General features: G+C 37.7%; 1 protein-coding gene across 4 annotated transcripts in view; it reads left to right on the plus strand.

Annotated features, from left to right (window-relative positions):
* nphp4 (nephronophthisis 4) overlaps positions 1–20579 on the plus strand; it is a 203524-nt gene that overhangs the window by 162124 nt on the left and 20821 nt on the right. For all 4 annotated transcript variants that reach the window (XR_006928342.1, XM_046871942.1, XM_046871945.1 and 1 more), the window contains 5 exons: positions 7845–7979; positions 9442–9653; positions 12535–12761; positions 16932–17121; positions 19022–19096. Coding sequence is in view for 3 of the 4 variants with exons in the window: in XM_046871942.1 (XP_046727898.1) it covers positions 7845–7979; positions 9442–9653; positions 12535–12761; positions 16932–17121; positions 19022–19096 (839 nt within the window). In the remaining variant the exon portion in view is untranslated. The remainder of the gene's footprint in view (positions 1–7844; positions 7980–9441; positions 9654–12534; positions 12762–16931; positions 17122–19021; positions 19097–20579) is intronic.

Raw genomic sequence — 20579 nt, forward strand, 5'->3', positions numbered from 1 at the left:
TTTATTATCATGTATTTGCTTTAAACTGATATGTTGGATCGAGATCAAAAGATGATTAGTATTTGAAATAGAAGAATTTCACCTTCCTTATATTTATACCTAGATGTGTAAAGTGTCATTATAGCACCTATATGGCCCCTATTTATTGTCTTGTTTTGAAGTAATCCAAAATATTGGAAAATGGGCCTTACAGGTGTTACCCAGGTTTGCCCTGTTAGACTGACTGTTTCATTGGTTAATAATGCTAAATCGTTTTTCCTGGTTTAAGCATTTGGTTTTGCCTGTGAAGAATGCATATGTTGCCAAAACATAAAAAAAAAAAAAAAACATGATAAGAACAGAGAGATGCCTATGGGAGAAAAGCGAGGCATTTTGAAGAAGAGAAAAGAGGGCAAATCAATCAGAGCCACTGCACAAACAATTTGGAATATCCTGGGAGAAATAGAAAGAAAGCAGATTAATTTAAAATCAATCATCAAACTTCTAACCCATATCCTTGATCCACACACACTTAGCCAATACCACTTACTGCTACAAATTCTCTAGACTAATTTTGCCCCTTCAGCAGACATTGTTTTTTCTTCTGATATTTCCCAACAAATATTGTTGTTTAAAAATCGACACAAACTTTTCATTCAAACCACACAGTGTGCTTCTTTATTAATGAACCTGGCAAAAATGACTCCCAAGTGATTTTTTTGACAGTGAGATGCCAAATGTGTGATGTTTCTATGAAACAACGCTGATTGAATTATTTTATCAGGCTTTCCTCCTACATGCCCCATCTGCTACAATACAACATTTTCCCAGAACCCTTAAATTGATTATGGTCAAATAAGCTTATTAGTTTGTTATCATTGAAAGTCCCATAGCGTATATCTCACAATACACTGGGACGTTTAAGGTTTGATAGCTGCGATTATAGAGACAGATGGCTGATTACTAAACCAGACAGTCAGCAAAGTATATGTGAGCAGGTGCAGGAGGAAAATGTTTTAAACTTGGGATGTCAAAGCGAGTTACACTGCATGTGATACTCTACTTACTGTATATCGCATGAGAATATTTCTGCTAACTAGCAACTCGAATTGTTCCAAAAAACGCAGAGTGACATTTATCAGTGTAGCTCTTTTCAGTAGGTACTCTCTACATCATTCAGTTTTATAGCTCACTAAAGGCAAGTCTCAGCGCTCCACAGTCACAAATCAATTAATTCATCCAAGACTCCCAAATAAAGAGCTCAAGCCCCTTTATCCGGGATTAGCGCCATTGTCTGCACTATTTGTTGCTTAATGAGAAACGGTCATTAGTCTGTTCGAGAACTCGTTTTGGAATTTATCAGTTCGGAGAGCCATTGCGATTTTTATCAGGCACGTCCCAGACTCCTCGAGGTCAAAGCTGAGGTAATTACTAGACAAGAAAGAATGAAAAGTTAAAGAAAGAAGTAGGTGAGGTGTTCTTGTTTCTGATTGCCATGTATTAACGCATTGATCAAGTTCTTAATATTGTTAGTTAGGCTTCAATTGGCTATACCCCACTAATAAAATTCAAATTGATATAGTTGTTTATACTTTCTATTAGGGATGTGCATCTCCGTACCTCAAGCCGATGCGATTCGCATCTCAAAACAACAATTCGATGCATTAATGATACATATGAAGCAGCTACTGATGGGATGCGATAAAATTCACCCCTATTATAATGCATGGGATTGGATTTCGATTTGATTCAACACAATGCAGTATAATGCAATGGAAAACATATGATGCTTTGCAATTCAATATGGTACACATAGTTTAGTTGTATTACTTTAGTATAGACAGACAGCAAATCATCAATTTACTTAAGTACCATCTGACTTCTAACTTTCAAAAACAAACTTTTAAGAAAAAAAAAACATAATTATTAATAAATAAAATTAGATCGTTCTTTTCCTGTTCTGTCTCCAAGAAGGTCTACAGCTCTACCTCTTCCATGTTAATCTATATTCTATGTGACTCTCAGGACACGCCTCTTTCTCTGTGGTGTTGTGGAACGTCATACTCTATAATCTACATATAAAATATTGGTCATAAATCATTGGTCACTTTCAAAATAATAAAAGTACACATCTACTAATAATTCTATATGTATAAACAGTTTTTTTACAGATGCAAATATGTTAAAAACGATGCATAATGATACAAATGCCAGCACAACTCATTTTCACATTCCCGTCCTTGTATGCATGGCCACGTGTTTATTTATGTTATTTATGTTATATCCACAGCCTTATCATTGGTCCTTAAATTCATGTTTTTCGAATTCACAGCTGTTTCCACGTCTGTGTTTATTAGTTTGCGTATAAATACTGTGCTTCCATGTTGTAGCTGCAAAGTTAAGTGTTTAGTTTCTGTCATCAGAATCTCATCAGATATCTTCATTTAATTTAAAGTACTGTATAAACTCATGAGACATGTGGATTTTAACCCACTGCTGTTCTGAATTTCTCCAGGACTGATTTTATGTATTTATATATGAAGAAAAAAAATACAATTCAGGATTTTTTTTTTTTAAACAGTATCATCATCTATTTTTTTATTTATTTTTTATTTTTATTTTTTTTACAGTATCATCATCTATAACTAACTAGGAAGGTCCCCTGGTGGTCTAGTGGGTAGGATGCGGAGCTCTCCCGGGTTCGATCCCCGTTCAGGGAACCAACCCCAGCCACTCTTAGTGCCGGTCCCAAACCCAGATAAATGGGGAGGGTTGCGTTAGGAAGGGCACCCAGCGAAAAAACGTGCCAAATCAAACATGCGGATGATCCGCTGTGGCGACCCCTAACGGGAGAAGCCGAAAGAAAATGTTTTATCATCATCTATAACTAATTATCTTTTTGAGCAATATAAACTTTGAATAATAGACAGTACAGCTCAAAGTGTCTTGTTTTTAAAGATATTTAAAATGTGTATGTAGTCTATCAGCCTATCAGGAACTGTTAACATTTAAAATTAGGTAGGGCATTTCAGCTGTGAGTCCCAAAATCTGTGCCAAAGCCTAACAGGTTAACCAAGTTTTTGTATTGTCCATTGATTTTTGTTTCACGTTTTGAGTTTTTTTGCTTTTTTTTTTTTTAACTTGTTTTCATTTTCATTTTTCTTCTTCATTTTTTGCCTACATATTGACCGTTGCCTATTCTATGTTTATTTTAATCCCTATCATTTTGGCTATTCTGGATGTTAAACAAAGCATTCTTATACCGCCCTCGCATCTGCTTCTGCTATTGTTAGTGCTCACATTACATGGCACGTAGCTTCATTTGAATTTCTTCGTCGCACCTCATTCTTCAAAAACCTGTTCAAATTGTGGCATTTACTGTGTAAGATCTTCACAGGAATATAGGCAAAAAAATTTAAATAAAGTATAAAAAACAACAGTTTTGCCAAAACTTAAAATAGTTCTTCAGATTTTCACATTAATATTATGTTCCTTGTGCTTTTCTGTCGAATCAGATGGCTAATGGGCCCTTCTCTTGGCCAATTACTTCAGGTTCTGCTTTAATTGCCCCCATTCTAAAACCGCATACTGGCATTTCTGAAAACAACTATTCAAAGACAAACCTAATCAAATTTCCTTTAATCAATTTCAGCTCAAAGCAAACAGACAAGCAAATAATTAAAAGATCTTCAAATCCTCAGGAATTAAAGAAAGATGAATTAATTAGAGTATAATGGAGTAAACAAAATGCCTCGTGGATGGATTGCGAGGGTTGAACGCTTTTAATGAACCAGCGCTGTAGTAGCCGCCTGTTTCACCTGCGTTCAGGCTTTGAGAAAACGAGCGCAGGCAGATGGAGCAAATGAAGATTAGGATTAGTTCTTCCGCCCGCCTCTGGCTCCTCCACCACTTGGCTGCGGAAGCTAGATAAGCGTGGCAGACTCCGAGCCGGGAGAGTTGAGGGAGAAACAGCAACAGAGAGCGATTGAGCTTGAAGGAAAGCTTGATATGTAAAATCGTCTTTGTGCGCTAATTTTCCCTTTGACATGCCCTATTTCTTTGATGGGGGAAAATTAGGGAACAATGACAGGCATTTTGGAGGAAGAAAATGCCAGAAGGTGTCACTACAAAAAAAAAGAAAAAAGTCGTGTTTCATTTCTAAGATAACACATGCTGCTGTAAATGTAGCCTGACTTGACTATTCTTGAAAAAAACGTAAATATCAGCATATTCAGTGTTGAGAAATCTATGTAAACGTGGGTTTGAGTGTTTTTTTCCGTTATGAGTTTTCTTAGGTGGCATCATCAAACAGGCACCTTTCTGTCATTTCTTATGTAGAATTGGGAATATGTACTGTAAGTTTGAAAGCCTTTTTCTTTAGCAAATTAGGATCCAATGATATATTTTCAATCTTGTGTTTCTACATTTCCAAATGAAAGATCAAGAAATCAAGGACACGTGAGGAGAAAATCATTAATAACAAGACAGGGATGGAGACAGGACATGCACCAAAACAAAAACACGCATGGCTACATAAACACGGAATTAAAACATGGGAATGTGCTGGATTGCTGCAAGCATGTACTGAGAGCTTCGGCCTGCAGCACACAGCCCTGAGGGGGAGGATCTGATATAATGCAAGGGCCTATTGAACAAACACATTATTATAAACTGTGCCTACTACTGTCAGAGCTAAATACCTTTAAACCAATCCGGCAGTACAGTATGAAAAAATATATGTCTTATAAGATATATATGTTTTATTATTATGGCTGTCGTTATAGATGGATTAACTTTCCTTTTCTTATTTGGCATGACTTAATGTAAAACATGAAAATATATTCCAATGAAAAAGGCCAAAGACGACCGTACGCTCGGAGTAATTGATTTTCTTGCTTTTAATAATTTCGAAATTGTATTTTGACAAATGATTTCGAATCTAAATCTCAAAAAGGTGTATGTACTGTAGAACCCCGGAGGCGTTTTTCACTACTAGATGATTATAAGCTCTCTCTGAATGGACGGAATGAAAGTGACAGCTCTCTGCTCGGATGTAGATGATAAACGCCTGTTGTTCCGTGTTTCACAAGGACACAAGGCAATTCTGTGTGTGTCTTGTTGTATGTTATGGCAAGACAACAAAAAAAATCCTTGTGAAATGAACTAGCTTCAGGGTCGAACTAATTGTGAGCAATGTTTCAGCAGGGTTGACCCTCCATCATCCCTTTAGGTTTGAAAAAGAGCACTGGTGCTCCCTGCCAGATCTGCACTACTTTTGACAGGCCAAAGCCTCGGGACTTTGTAAGAAAAGTGTACACACTGCTGGTGATACTTTTTTTTTAATAGAGGCTACTCAATCAAAAGCAGCATGCCAACACAGCTTTCTCTCCGATCTGACCTTGCTCTCCTTATACGCTCTAATTACAGCCTTCCAATAGCTGTAATCAAGCGCAAAGCCAATGGGACACTTCGAGCTTTTTATGTTCCTGTTGTACCCATGAGCATTGGGTATTCATACTGCTAATGCGGCTATTTCGAGTTCGCCCCGAGCTGACCGAGAGAAAACAGCGCCAGATTTGCGAAAAAAGTTTGAAGCGCAGGTGGCTGGCGCTTTTCTTTTGTTCACCTGAAAACTACTTTGAGCAGCTCCTCTCCTGTACATGCTCACTTTATCATTAATGGTATTGCATCTCATTTTCTTTTTCCTCAGTAACGGCGCGGCGTCTTTTTTTCCTCTGCGCATTCTCACGATTGGAACCAATGCCATGCTCGGCACATTGATCAAAATAACAATACAAACAACCTACTTTCTCTTTTCTGCCAAGGCACTGTAGAAAAGAGTCACAGACAGGAAGTAATGAAAATAGACCAGTTTCTTGTTATGAATAATTTCTGAACTCCTGGGAAGAGTCCTCGTGTTAAATGCTTAGAACAAATTCTGTTTTTGGTTATAGGGTGGAGCAATTTATATTCCCACCCAATACAGTTGATGTACACTGGTGGTCAGTGGCAGGCCGTGCATTTGATACCTGGACCCATAATTTACACCACTCCTCAGAGGCTGTAAGCCAGTGGTACCGCTCGTATTCACTGGTCTGGAAGTGGCGAACAAACCCTTTCTTGGATTGAGACAAGCCAGCTAGCCGACCTCTCCTCATGATTTCTAGCTTTTCTTGAAAATGGATTTTTAAGTAAAGCCCTGTGAGGCGAACATAAAATCTGATTGATTAAAGAAACAGAGCTATTTCCTAAATGGTGAAAACGCCAGCAGTATTGACTTTGAAGGTTCTGGGCAGATTAGATTTACATGGCAGCACATAGAGGCTGAAATCTGATTGGACAAAAAAATCTAACATCCACATACACATACTGGAAGCAGTGCAGCCAAAAGAAACGCTACAAAATGAAGAGAATAAACTGTTGGGAATAAATTAATACAATTTCATGGAACAAATATTAGAATTTAGTTTGTAAAAGTAGGTCAGTGCTTCTGATAGTGTTTAGGCCAGCAGAGAAGGCTTTGCTGGCCCTGACTGCCTGCCACTGCTGGTGGTGTTCTTGATCCATGACCTAGTGAACAAGAATCAGAATGTATTTAATGATAGATACTTCAAAGCAGTGTATGATAAATACACTCTACAGACAAAATTTAAATGACACTTGGCGATAAGATTTGTATGTGCATTTAAACACTTTTCCACACTTCTTGGACTAAACAGGTACAGATTTACGGTGAGAAGGCCTGGGGCTCATTCCTAAATCATTCCCATTGTGTTAAGTTTGGTTGTGTTTATAGCTCTATAGCAGGCCATTTCTACATCCTCCACTCCAAACCTTCTTCTTGGAGTTGGCTTTGCACACAGTGGCATTGTCTTCCTGGCACAGGTTTGGGTCTCCTACTTCAAGTGAATGGAATATGTTATGCTACTGCTTCCAAAGACATCCTATACAGTTGTGTGCATCCAATTTTGTGGTAAAAGTTTTGAGAAGAACAACAAATGGCTAGAAAAAGTCAGGTGTCCCAATATTTTTGTCCTATACTATAGTGTATAGTGTACTATTCATTTTAATGCTACTGAATTCTCCTTTCTACAAATTCATGGGTGCTGTAGTAGATCTAGTCTTTTTTTTAGAACTTCTGGTTTACATTTTTTCTGTATGAACAACACAGACTTGTGTTGCAGCCAATCCACATTAAGCCGCATAATGCAAATCCTAAATCCCAAGTCTATTTCTGTGAGGAGTTATTTTTTTGTATTTTGGATGGATTCTCCAGTGTTTGATCTTTGAATCAGCCACAGGTAGTTTTAAGTTAAAACAGGGCCGTATTTAATATGTAGGTCTTCGAGGATTATTGTTAACATGACAAGCTGCTTTTTTTTTTTTCATATTTATTGCAGAGATTGACAGTCAAGAGTTAGTATTAAGTATGGTAGGTTAAGAAAAGACTGCTGTAATGTTAACAAAGCATGAGTACATTGACTTGTGGAAGTAATTAGAATGCTATTTTATTTAAAAACAAAATAGTGTTGGTACGAGCTGAATAAAACGATTACGATTTGTAGGAATCAATCTTGTTGTGTTTTATTCTATATACTTAATATCCCAATATTGAGAGCTCCCTCAAAAAACCTACTGGTATCTTAAGTCTTTGGGAACTTGTAGCCATTTTGTTGAGGATTGTATTAAATTAATAATAATAATAATAATAATAAAATCTAATTTGTGTATGATGTTATTTGTCTCAAGCGATCTATTTAAACTGAATTTATCATAATTATATCTCAAATTGACCTGACAAAATGAAATGAGAGGAAATCGGGTCAAAAGCAAATTGAATCAGGCCTGGCTCTTGTTTTTAACAGGTGGCGTGGTGCAGAAAACCCCGAACTCATCTGTTCTTCTCCCTCCGTCTCGCTCTCATGTCATTCAGCCCAGCCAGACTCCCACTGGCTTTCAAGGAGGCAGTCTGTCCTCGAACACCATCCTCCACCTCAACGGTACTGCACCTTTTCCTTTTATTTTGTGAGTGATAGTAATAAAGAATTGTGTAGTGCGACAGTTCACAAATGTGCACAATAATAAATGAAAGACAGATTATAGGAGGCTTTAAAAAATACACAACACTGATATTAATGAATGGTTTAAAACTGTTAGTTTGGGATAAAGTCTTGCCCCCTGTCCTTAGGTGATGCTGTAAACACAGAATAACTGCTGAACATGCTAATATTGAAGAAAACACCTTTGAGAACATTGTACAGAAAACTTTACCCACATTTAGAATAGAGAAAATTTACTTACACTCATACGACCATACGACCTACATGCTTTTTGAACGTCCTATTTTTCATTTAGTCACCATTTGCTGTTTTTAAAACCTCCACTCTCCTGAAATAGATGTTCCACTATACTAGGAGTGTGGTTGTAGTGATTAGGCAGTCCAGTCATTGGTTCAGTTCATCTCAAAGGTGTTCAGTATGGTGCTATAGCAGACCACTTAAGAGCTTCATGTAAATAACATCATATTGCTCACGTGGTGCACGCACAGAGGCATTGTCATCCTGGAACAGGTTTAAGAGGAAGAATAGCTTTTATCTGTCACATATACATAACAGCACATTGAAATTCTTTTTTTTTTTCGGATATCCCAGCTTGTTCAGAAGGTCAGAGAGCAGGGTTAGCCATGATACAGCACCCCTGAAGCACAGCACGTTAAGGGCCTTGCTCAAGGGCCCAAGTGTGGCAGCTTGTCGATACTGGGGCTTGAACCCCCAACCTTCCAATCAATATCCTAGTGCCTTAACCACTGAGCTACCTCTTCTATCAAAACACATTCTATACAGTTGTGTGCTTCCTAATTAGTTTTTTGGGGAAGAGGCACATGGCTGGAAAAGTCAGGTTTCCCAATACTTCTGTCCATATAGCATATTTTAAAGGTCATCCTTTTTTAAGAGACTCTGTAAAACCAACGATTCTGAAGAGACACTTAAAGAAAGATTCTCAAGTGAGATTTTTTTACTTCACAAGACTTAAGGTTAAGATACTAAAGAAAGAACAAATTATGTAAAGATAAAAAATAAATAATCATGGTTATGACAGAAACAAATGTAAAGGGGTTATAAGAGAAAAATAAGAGAATAACCAATAAAGGCCTAATAAATAGTTTGTACAGTAATAGCATAAACATCCATACCTAGTCATTAACAAAAGCAGTTATTAGTCGTTACTTACTGGCTTATTTCTGAACCCTAAACTAAAGTGTTACCGACATTTTAGAAAACATACAACGTTTTTGTATCGATGAAAAGAAAACCTTTGGTAAGATACTGGTTTGAAAGACGGAGTCTTCACTGAATATATATATACACAGGCGTAAGGCTGCTATAAATACAGTACACTCAGACAAAATAAGACTGTGTGTGTGTGTGTGTGTGTGTGTGTGTGTGTGTGTGTGTATTGTAGCACGGAATGCGAGGCGGGCCCAGCGTTTGCCAGATATTGATGGCGAGTTGGCAAGTCTCCTACAGAGTCGGCTCAGAGAAGTGGATGGTGGCCGGCTACAGTGTGGAGGTGAGACAGAGGAAGTGCGACAAAGAAAGATTGACAGGATGGCAGCTGTTCGTCAGCACGAAGAAAACACCACATCCAACACACACCAGAAAGCCAGCTATATGGTAAGAGGAAAATTACAGTTGAATTTAAATTTTTACATTTATATTTATATATGTAGGGACTTCGGAAGCTGCAGCAGATAATATCCAGTAAACCATACAGAATTACAGTAATAATGAAGCAAAAAACGAACTAGATTTGAGGCTCAGTGTATTTTGCAGGACAGGGATTTGTGCGTTGTGATTTTTCCGCAGTGTGTTTCTGAAATCTTTTTGCAAGGACATTTACAGTGAGGAAAATAAGTATTTGAACACCCTGCTATTTTCCAAGTTCTCCCACTTAGAAATCATGGAGGGGTCTGAAATTGTCATCATAGGTGCATGTCCACTGTGAGAGACATAATCTAAAAAAAAAAAAAAATCCAGAAATCACAATATATGATTTTTTAACTATTTATTTGTATGATACAGCTGCAAATAAGTATTTGAACACCTGTCTATCAGCTAGAATTCTGACCCTCAAAGACCTGTTAGTCTGCCTTTAAAATGTCCACCTCCACTACATTTATTATCCTAAATTAGATGCACCTGTTTGAGGTCGTTAGCTGCATAAAGACACCTGTCCACCCCATACAATCAGTAAGAATCCAACTACTAATATGGCCAAGATCAAAGAGCTGTCCAAAGACACTAGAGACAAAATTGAAATCATGCATGGCACGGAAGGTTCCCCTGCTTAAACCAGCACATGTCCAGGCACGTCTTAAGTTTGCCAATGACCTTTTGGATGATCCAGAGGAGTCATGGGAGAAAGTCATGTGGTCAGATGAGACCAAAATATAACTTTTGGGTCATAATTCCACTAAACGTGTTTGGAGGAAGAAGAATGATGAGTACCATCCCAAGAACACCATCCCTACTGTAAAGCATGGGGGTGGTAGTATCATGCTTTGGGGGTGTTTTTCTGCACATGGGACAGGGCGACTGCACTGTATTAAGGAGAGGATGACCGGGGCCATGTATTGCGAGATTTTGGGAAACAACCTCCTTCCCTCAGTTAGAGCATTGAAGATGGGTCGAGGCTGGGTCTTCCAACATGACAATGACCTGAAGCACACAGCCAGGATAACCAAGGAGTGGCTCTGTACGAAGCATATCAAGGTTCTGGCGTGGCCTAGCCAGTCTCCAGACCTAAACCCAATAGAGAATCTTTGGAGGGAGCTCAAACTCCGTGTTTCTCAGCAACAGGCCAGAAACCTGACTGATCTAGAGAAGATCTGTGTGGAGGAGTGGGCCAAAATCCCTCCTGCAGTGTGTGCAAACTTGGTGAAAAACTACAGGAAACTTTTGACCTCTGTAATTGCAAACAAAGGCTACTGTACCAAATATTAACATTGACTTTCTCAGGTGTTCAAATACTTATTTGCAGCTGTATCATACAAAATAAATAGTTAAAAAATCATATATTGTGATTTCTGGATTTTTTTTTTAGATTATGTCTTTCACAGTGGACATGCACCTACGATGACAATTTCAGACCCCTCCATGATTTCTAAGTGGGAGAACTTGCAAAATAGCAGGGTGTTCAAATACTTATTTTCCTCACTGTATATGGACTTCTCAGGGTGAAGCCAGAACGTTCAATGTAGCCACTGATGGATAATGAGCTGATGGTTGGTCAATTATTTTACATCCAGGTTGTTTGAGTACCTCAAAGTCAAACAAATATAATGGCAAGAAACTATAAATGAGGCATAATTAAAATATTTTACATTCTTTCAAAACATAAAAAATAGATATATAAGTAAAATAAACAACCTTAATCTTCATTTTATAGTTTGTGGAAGTAGTGTGACATACTGTATACTGTACACTACTGTGTGTTTCTATTCAAGTGGAAACTATTCTGTCGAGCTGCAATTGCCATTGACAGTTTTGCCTCTAACAGGGAACAGTTAAGTCTTAATTAAGTGTTAAAGTCAGTGGTGGTTGAGTGGTTAAGGCTCTGGGTTACTGGGGTTCAAGCCCACTGTTGGACCCTTGAGCAAGGCACTAATCTGCTCTAAGAGCACCGTACCATGACTGAACCTTTGCTCTGAACCCAGCATCCTGACCAGGTGGGATAAACAAGGAAGTGGAAACTCAGTGGTTAAGACTCTGGGTTTAAGACTCAGTGTTGCCAAGCTGCCACTCTTGGGCCATTGAGCCAGGCTATTAACCCTCTGTGCTTCTGTATTATGGCTGACTCTGCTTTCTCACCTCAGCTTCTCAACATCACTGAGATATATGAAGAAATAATTTTTCTGTTCTATTCTGTTCTTTAATCAGTTTTCTGGACAATAAGCGAAGTATAACAAATGTCACCCAGATGAGGCTGGGTTTACGTTTTGTCTGGTTCCTCTCAAAGTGCAGATAATTGTGCAAATAGTTTAATAGTTCTGGAAAAAAATATGATTTAAAAAAAGATTTTGCAAGTGGAACTCCAAACGTTTTAGTTCCAGCGCTCTGTGAGAATGAAAATACTATCTTTTTAATCTGCTCACATAGCTGTTTTTTTTTTTTTTTTTTTATTGCATTCACATCATATTCCAAAGCATCACTTGCTCTTCCGCTGTAACTGAGTTTGGCACTTACTTCTTTAGTACTACTTACTTCACTACTTGAATGATATATGAGATAAAGCACTCTGGATCTTTGCCTCGCTCTTCATCTTCACTTCACTAAGCACTGCCCTAAAATCCACTCCACACACAAACTCCTTACTACTTTTCAAGAGTGATAAAAGAAAGTGTTTTAGATGTCAGATTGATCGTTTCCTTGTAGCTCTTGTCTTGATCACCGTTTGTGAATGAAAAAAGATTTCTTTTTTTTCCCCACTGTATTTCTGTGTTCTAATTTATTCAATGACTTTGTTTTCTTTTTCGTTTATCTGCTTCCATTCCAGAGGAGAAAAGAGGATCGGACTCAGCACTCTCAAGACCTGCGTTTGATAGAGGCGTATCGTGAGCGCTGCAAAGTGGATGGTATCATTAACATGCTGAGCCAAGCCATCATCACCACGCACACAATCTACGCGATGCTCGGCACCGCTGAATTCTTCGAATTTGTGCTTAAGAACCCTTTCAACATTCCCCAGACGGTCACCATTGAGTGCGAAGACACCGAGCTTAGGTAGGATTTTTTTTGCATACACTATATTTTAGGTTAAAATGTAGGTCAGTGCTTCTGGTAGTGTTTAGGCCAGCAGAGAAGGCTTTGCTGGCCCTGACCACCCACCACTGGCACTAGGTTTGTAAGACCATTTTACACTATTGCCATAAACAGTCTCTGAGCCATCCCTGGTGTAGTGACCCCCCACCTTTTTCCCATCTGGTTCCAAGTGAACCAGTCCAGCCTCTTAATGATCAACTCCAACTTTTGATATCTGGTACTGCATGGTTGTCTTTTATTCTATTGTCTTTGAGGTTTCCAGGTAAAGACTTGACTGAAGACATTTGCGATAGCCGTGTGCAGCTTGTGGCTGCTCCATTGTCAGGGTCTGGGCTATCAACTGCTGACACATTCTTCCAGTTATGCTTTGCTTAATTTGACCAGTATAAAGATAAGCCTCACCCCCACAAAATGACTAGTTAGAATTTTTGTGGTGATTAGTCATTTTAGACTGGTGATTAGACATGTTTGATTAGTCTGGAATAGAACTCAAGAGGTTGTGTTATTATAGGAAAAGATTTAATTACATGGGAATATGTTGCATCATCGAATAAAAGCAAAGCCTGAGGTGTCTTATTCCTCTTAAGATAATGACTACAATATTTATTTATTATCGAACAGTGTCATTTCTTTATTTGTTTATAGTTAAAAGTTATGAAACATCTGTGAAACAAATTAGTTCCTCATATCATTTAGGTTGTAGTAGCTAGTATATCGTAGCTAATATGTTGTTGTTTTTTTTACTTTCTCTTAATTGTGTGAGTTAGTTCTCCAGCCTTAGACTATTTACTATTCTTCTTCTTCTTCTTCTTCTTCTTCTTCTTCTTCTTCTGCTTCTTCCTCTTCTTCTTCTTATTATTATTTAATGTTATGCTCTTATTAGCCGTCTATAATGTGGAGAGTTCAGAGTACACAATCCGGTGAATGCTAATGCATTGCAATGCTAGTGCATTGATTTAAACTGTATTTACTGTATTGTATTGTTATGTATTGTATTGTGTTGTATTGTATTGTTACTATTGTCAGGGTTGCTGTTATAGAAACCAGATAAGCACCTTGTGGACTAATCTATATCATCATTTTTTATACAAAACGCAGGCAAAATTCTCCAAAATGAGGAGAATTTTAGCAGAAAACAGATTAAAAAATTCAACACATTGTTGCTGAAATGAAATTGAATCAAAGCAATCAGCTCAAAACAGAGTAATTAGCAGTAAAATCAAAAGATTTGCAGATTGTCATGCAGATATTTGCAATAAAAATCATGGAAACTTTTGATAGCACTGAAGTGCTTAGACATGCACAAGAAAGGGGTTTGAGGGTCTGCTTTTTGGCTGTAGTGATGTAGAAGAAGCAGGTCGAATATCAACCCTGACAGCACTATAGGGTGTGAGGAACACTTTCCAGCATGTTGCTGCAATACCTGTAATATGAGTGAAATCCTTTCTTTGAATCTGCACAACCTGTGAACTGGTCATGTCCTTCTGGGGTTGAGCAGAAGCCATGTTGCGTTTAGACTTTGATGATGGTTTTCAAACAGCTCTATACGTGTTACGTCTATTCCGGTGCCATTATATATGCAATCCTGAGGCATTTTTCACCCATATTTATTGTAGTTTGATATTTCACATCGCTGTTTAAAAAAAAATTATTAGTATTAACATCCAAAAAAAAGTGTATGAATTAAGCTCAAGTCAAGAATTTTTTTTGGCTGATCAGCAGTTGTTTCTATGATTTAATACTAATTTAATTGTGTCAGTTAATGACCTTGATTGTGTTTAAATACCTTAAATGTGCTAAAAGTGTTTGTTATTTGATGCTTAAACGATAAAGAAAATATAAAAATGTATTAAAAATAGAGAGAGGTAAGCCATTATAAAACATAGCCTTATTGGAATCCTATGTTGAAGATTTTTAAAGCAAACATTTAAAAAAAAAAAAAAAAAAATTCTCAGACATCTTTAGAGGTATTTAGAATTTTTTAAGGGCAAAACAGTACATATGGCAGAAACCCAATAATGGTCCCTATATAGAAATGCCATCCACATCCTAGGGCTGGGCGATATGGCCTAAAAAAAAAAAATCCCCGATTTTTTCACAAAAAAATCAGATTTGCGATTTAAATAGATTTTTTCCCCCTGCTTAAAATCAACCTGCATATGACAAAGAAAATGTTCAAAAAAAAGTTGTAACTTTATTAAATGGGTTAAAGTGCAATCAGAAACAACAAGCCATTGTAAATTGTGAAAATAGAACGTAACATAACATAAAATAAGCAAACCTACAAAGAAAAATCTTTTATGAGTGTTTAAATGTGGAACATGATTGAAAATTCACCTGAGGTTTGGAGTGATTTTGCCTTTACCTTTCTTAAAAACTCCACAGAAAAATGAGTTGAAATTTGAAATAAGAATATAAAAGACAGGGAGATTCTAAATAAGAATTATTTGAAAGATTGAGCAAACCTCAAAAAAATGTTTTATGAGCGTTTGATTGTGGTGATTCAAATGCTCTGATTGTTTTGTTCTGAAGCGTCTTTACAGGTATTTTGACCGCTCCCACCACCCATACCGGAAGTGTACGATTAGACGCGCAACACTAAACAAAGTGCGGCTGCTTAACCGTGTATTTTCAGGATGCGGCTGCTTAAGCGCAGTCTTGTGCTGCCGCTGTCTTGTTCACTTCGTAGGGCACTACATCTCTCCCACTCGACAGCATGCCTCTGTTTGAGATGCTGCAGTAAATTGATGCTACTGCTACCTTTGCTTGCTCGCTGCCATGTTGTTTGTGTATCTCTATAGCAAACGCGCGGGGGAGAGTTCGTTCGAAACTATGGGAGCCCAGAGGGGAGCGTCGGCGGACATTAAAGAGAAAAACGATTTTTATTAAAACATATCGATGTAAACTACACATTCGAGTTAATCGATAAAATCGATTTATCGCCCAGCCCTACCACATCCAGAGTGAAGCATGGTGGTGGATGACTTGTGCTTGACAAAAATAGCAAAATCCAGTTGTGTGTGCTGATATCATTTCAATAAAAAGCCGAACTGAACACTGAATTCTATCCATAATGTATGTGTTCCTGTCCTAAATTGATACCAGAAAGTTGGACCCACATAGTTGTATAGTGTGTCTTTGGTTGCAGTAGCGTTACATTTTCAATTCACTTGAACTTGGTGGCCCAAACCTGTTTCAGGTGAACTCCATGAACATATGTTATTGCTTGGGTTGGGTTAAAATGGAATGCTGAGCATAACTTAGGCCTCCTCCCCCCACATCTTCATACCCACACTCCAAAATCTAGAGGAACACCTTCCCAGAAGAGTGGATGTTAATTATAACAGCAGGTGGGGACTAAATGCGGAATGGGATGTTCAAAAACCAGATATAAATCTTATGGTCAAGTGTCCACAAACATTTGTCATTGTGGTGTATTTTTGACCAGATTCTCATACTGTTAAAATGTCAAGCCATCATAAAGTAATCAGTCAGATTTACCTGTCTTCTGTAGGTTACTTTATCTTATTTAATTTTATTTTTTTTTAAATGATCTTATTTACCACCTGTTTGGATGCTGCATTTTTTTATTGGAAAGCCGAACCTGTTTATCCATGTCTGCCAGCAGCTCCTTTCCTATTTCTAAACCATGAAATGTCTCATTGTAGTTCTTCCTCTCTTCGGGAGTGCGTGCGAGTCTCAGAACGACATACCGCCTTTAGTGCTGCGTATTATGGAAACAGAATATGATAAAACATGATGAGACTCAATTTCAAGTCTCTGTCCTTTGTGTGCAAGATGGAGTTTTTGAAACCCTGAAATTCTTTTGATCATCTTTTTTTTTCACGAACATTCACTTTCTCATGGCCCGAGGTTCAGCCTTTGATGTCTCAAGCAACCTTTTCCTTCATATATTTGTGGATGAAATTTTCTAGTGTAGAAGTCATATTTTATTCTCAGCTCATGTTATCTTTTTTTCATGTTACAGGCAATAGCTTTAGAAATAGACAGATCTCTCTTCTTTGCCTAAGTGAACCGAATCCACTCTGTTTCTTTACTGGCAGAATAACATGTTCGGAAATGGAAAGAAAAGCCTGAAGCTGTTCTTCACTTCTGAATTTCTTTCTGTAGTGTTATAGTGAATGCTGAGGAATGGCGATATTTTAAAGACTTGACGAAGACGTACACTCCGTTGGAGGTGGAGATGTTTCACATGAAGGAGGACAGCTCGACACCTCAGGTGTACTTGCGGCCTAAAGAGAGTGTCCACATCCCTCTGAAGTACCAAAGCTTTGTCTCTGGGCATGCCCTGCTTTCTCAGGTAAACTTTTCTCCAGGTACATTCATTCTTTCAGGCTGTCTTTTTCTTAGATTTTTTTTATCATCCAAATACCCTGAAATAGATTTTTTAATACAATATAAGGTGATGTTTATTTAGCTGATACTAATTAATTATTTTTGTAGTGACTCTGGGTTGCAAGTGTGTTTGAGTCTGTTGTCCACATGTGTTTCCTGTTTACCATAAAGTGTATTATTTAGGGTGCAGGCATTTTGTATTATTATTCGAGTTACCATAAAACTCTGGGTGCATGTGCACGAGAAATCATGTGTCGAGATCACGAGAAAACCACTTGTTAGGTCAAGTTAATGAGAAAATTAAGTTGTCTGAGTTGTTTTGCTTTTTATCACTTCCATATCATATAATTATTGTAACCATAAATAATTATATATTCTATGTAATTATTAAAGCTATAAAAAGGTTGTTGTTTGGTCAAATATGTTAAATATGCCAACAAAGAATATCTTCTTTTCCTCCTTCGTGGTGGCTCCATGCTCAGTATTCTCCTACTGATGTACCCCATGTCCCTCCTCTGCACATGTCCAAACCATCCTAATCGCTCCTTTCTCACTTTGTCCCAAAAACATCCTACATGCGCTGTCCCTCTAATAAACTCGTTTCTAATCCTGTCCATCCTCATCACTCCCAATGAAAACCTCAATATCTTCCACTTTGCCACGTCCAGCTCCACCCCGTGTCTTTTTAGTTAACGCCACTGTCTCTAAACCATACAAAATAACACGTCCTATCAAAGTCCTATAAACTTTCTTTCACTCTTGCAGACCCTTCTATCACAAATCACTCTATCCATTCTTCTCCACCCACTCCACTCCACCTGCACACTTTTCTTCACTTCTCTAACACACATTTTCCATTACTTTGCACTGTTGACCCCAGGTACTTAAACTCACTCAACCTTCCAGTCAACCTGTCCATCACCACTGCAAACAGGAAAGGGCTCAGAGCCGATCCTTATTTTAATCCAACCTGCACCTTGAACAAATCTGTCATTCCTACTGCACACTTCACTGCTGTCACACTGTCCTCATACATGTCCTGCACCACCCTCACATACTTCTCTGCCACAACAGACTTCCTCATACAATACCGCAACTCCTCTCCTGGCACTCTGTCGTACCCTTTCTCTAAATCCACAAACACACAATGCAACTCCTTTTGACCATCTCTATACTTCTCCATCAACATTCTCAAAGCAAATAATGCCTCTGTATTGCTCTTCCTCGGCATGAAATCATACTGTTGCTCACAAATGTTCACCTCTTCTCTTAGCCTGGCTTCCACTACTCTTTCCCATAACTTCATGGTGTGACTGATCAACTTTACTCCCCTGTAGTTACTGCAGGTCTGCACATCTCCCTTATTCTTAAAGATCAGAACCAGCACTCTCCTTCTCCATTCCTCAGACATCCTCTCACCTTCCAAAATCTTGTTGAACAATCTTGTTAAAAACTTCACTGCATCTCACCCAAACATCTCCACGATGTCATCTGGTCCAACCAATTCTCCACTCTTCATCCTCTTAATCGCTGCTCTCACTTCCTCCTTACTAATCCTATCCACTTCCTGTTTCACCATTTCTACACCATCCAACATTTTCTCTCTCTCTCATTTTTCTCATGTATTAGCTGAGGCCAATGAAGGTGTGGTGTGGCCAGAATCTGAGTTTGACATCCCTGTTGTTCTTGATATTGCAGCTGTTAGTCATTACAAAATACATGTATTAATATTTAAATTGTGTTCTTATGCATCCATTTTTATAATAGTCTCATGCCTCCTGTATATTGTGCAATAAATAATCACCACGCAATTTCCGACACATACTGTGTGCTGCTGACTAACAGCCTTCATGTTAATGTTTTAGGACTCAAAGACTTCTAACAGCCTGTATTATGCTCATCATCAGCAGTCGAACACAGTGATGGCTAAATCTATCAAGGTAAGAGCAATGTTGCCTCTTTTAGCCTTATGTACTTTCCTTCAAGTTATTTCTGCATGATCTTATTGCTGTTTTAAAGAATAGCTAAATATTCCGCAGCTCCAATTTGCCATATACTGATTGTAATTAGGAGCTTTTTAAATCACTAAATACATTTGATTTATTTTACATAACATCCAGTGACTACATGGGAGTATGTAAGGACTACATAAGAGTCCATAAAGATTGATGACTACATATGTTGACTTACGAACTACTGTATATAAGCATGCATAAAGACTCAGAACTACATAAGAGTACATAAAGACCACACAGGGACTAATTCCTATATAAAGGTACATAAAGACTACACAGGGATTAATGAATACATAAGAACACATATAAACTATACAGGAGCTAATGACTACATAAGAGTTCATAAGGACTTTATAAGGGTACATATGGATTACATAAAAATACAGAAAGTCTACAGGAAGGTACACATGGACTGTATAAGGGTACATAAACAGTGAATACATAAAGTTACATAAGGACTGCATGTGATTACACAAGGACTACATACAGGTATATAAGGACTATAAATAAGGGCACATTAGAACTGAGGTACATAAGTACATAAGGAACAGTGTAAGGTCTACAGTGTGATGTCTTCATAGGAGTACATAAAGACTGCATAAGGGTACATTAGTACTCATAAATATATAGGAGTTTATTAGTATACATGCGTACATAAGAGTATATAAGTACTCTTTCTCTCACCAGACATGGGCACAATGTGCTATAGAACATTGAAGTAAGCTGTTAATGCGTGAAGACTAATGTTGAAAACACAAAGTTTAAACGGTTCGAATGAGTAATTAGAAAGTGCCAGAGTCTGTTCTAACTGATGCATAGATAAATTCAAAGATGATCACATCATTTGTTGGTAAATTTTTGATGATTTGCATAAATCAATCTATATGCAAATAGATTCTTTTTTGCATCTGGTGCTTTTATTATAATATGTGATGAATATGGTAAGTCTTATTGTGAATGAGCATTTTTGTTGTTTTTCTTTATTTTTTTCTTAATTTGCTTCTGGCCAGTTCCCTCCCATCAGCTGTTCCTTCCCAAAAGCATTATCTGCCCTCTTTTGCATACTTACACTCGCAGACACTGTGAGTTCACCAGTGTCACTGTTATTGACAGGGAAGAGAACAATGCTCTCCCTCCCATTCAGACAACACAGCCAGTTTTACATTCTCAGGCTGTTGTGGTATCGCCAAGATTTAAGCTACAACCAGGTTTTCCCCCACTCTTTATTATGTGTTTAGTCTAGTATAATATCTAGTATGTCTAGTTTCTAGTATGTATATATTATATACGATAATGTATAATAAAACAGCTTAATGGCTGAGAGAGGCAGTGACTTGCAATTAAAAAAACTAAAAATGAAAGGAAAATAATTAAATGCTTAATTGAAAATTTACGTCGATTACTGTGA

This window comes from Silurus meridionalis, chromosome 17 (genome assembly GCF_014805685.1).
Source record: "Silurus meridionalis isolate SWU-2019-XX chromosome 17, ASM1480568v1, whole genome shotgun sequence".
In the NCBI taxonomy this organism is placed as follows: domain Eukaryota; kingdom Metazoa; phylum Chordata; class Actinopteri; order Siluriformes; family Siluridae; genus Silurus; species Silurus meridionalis.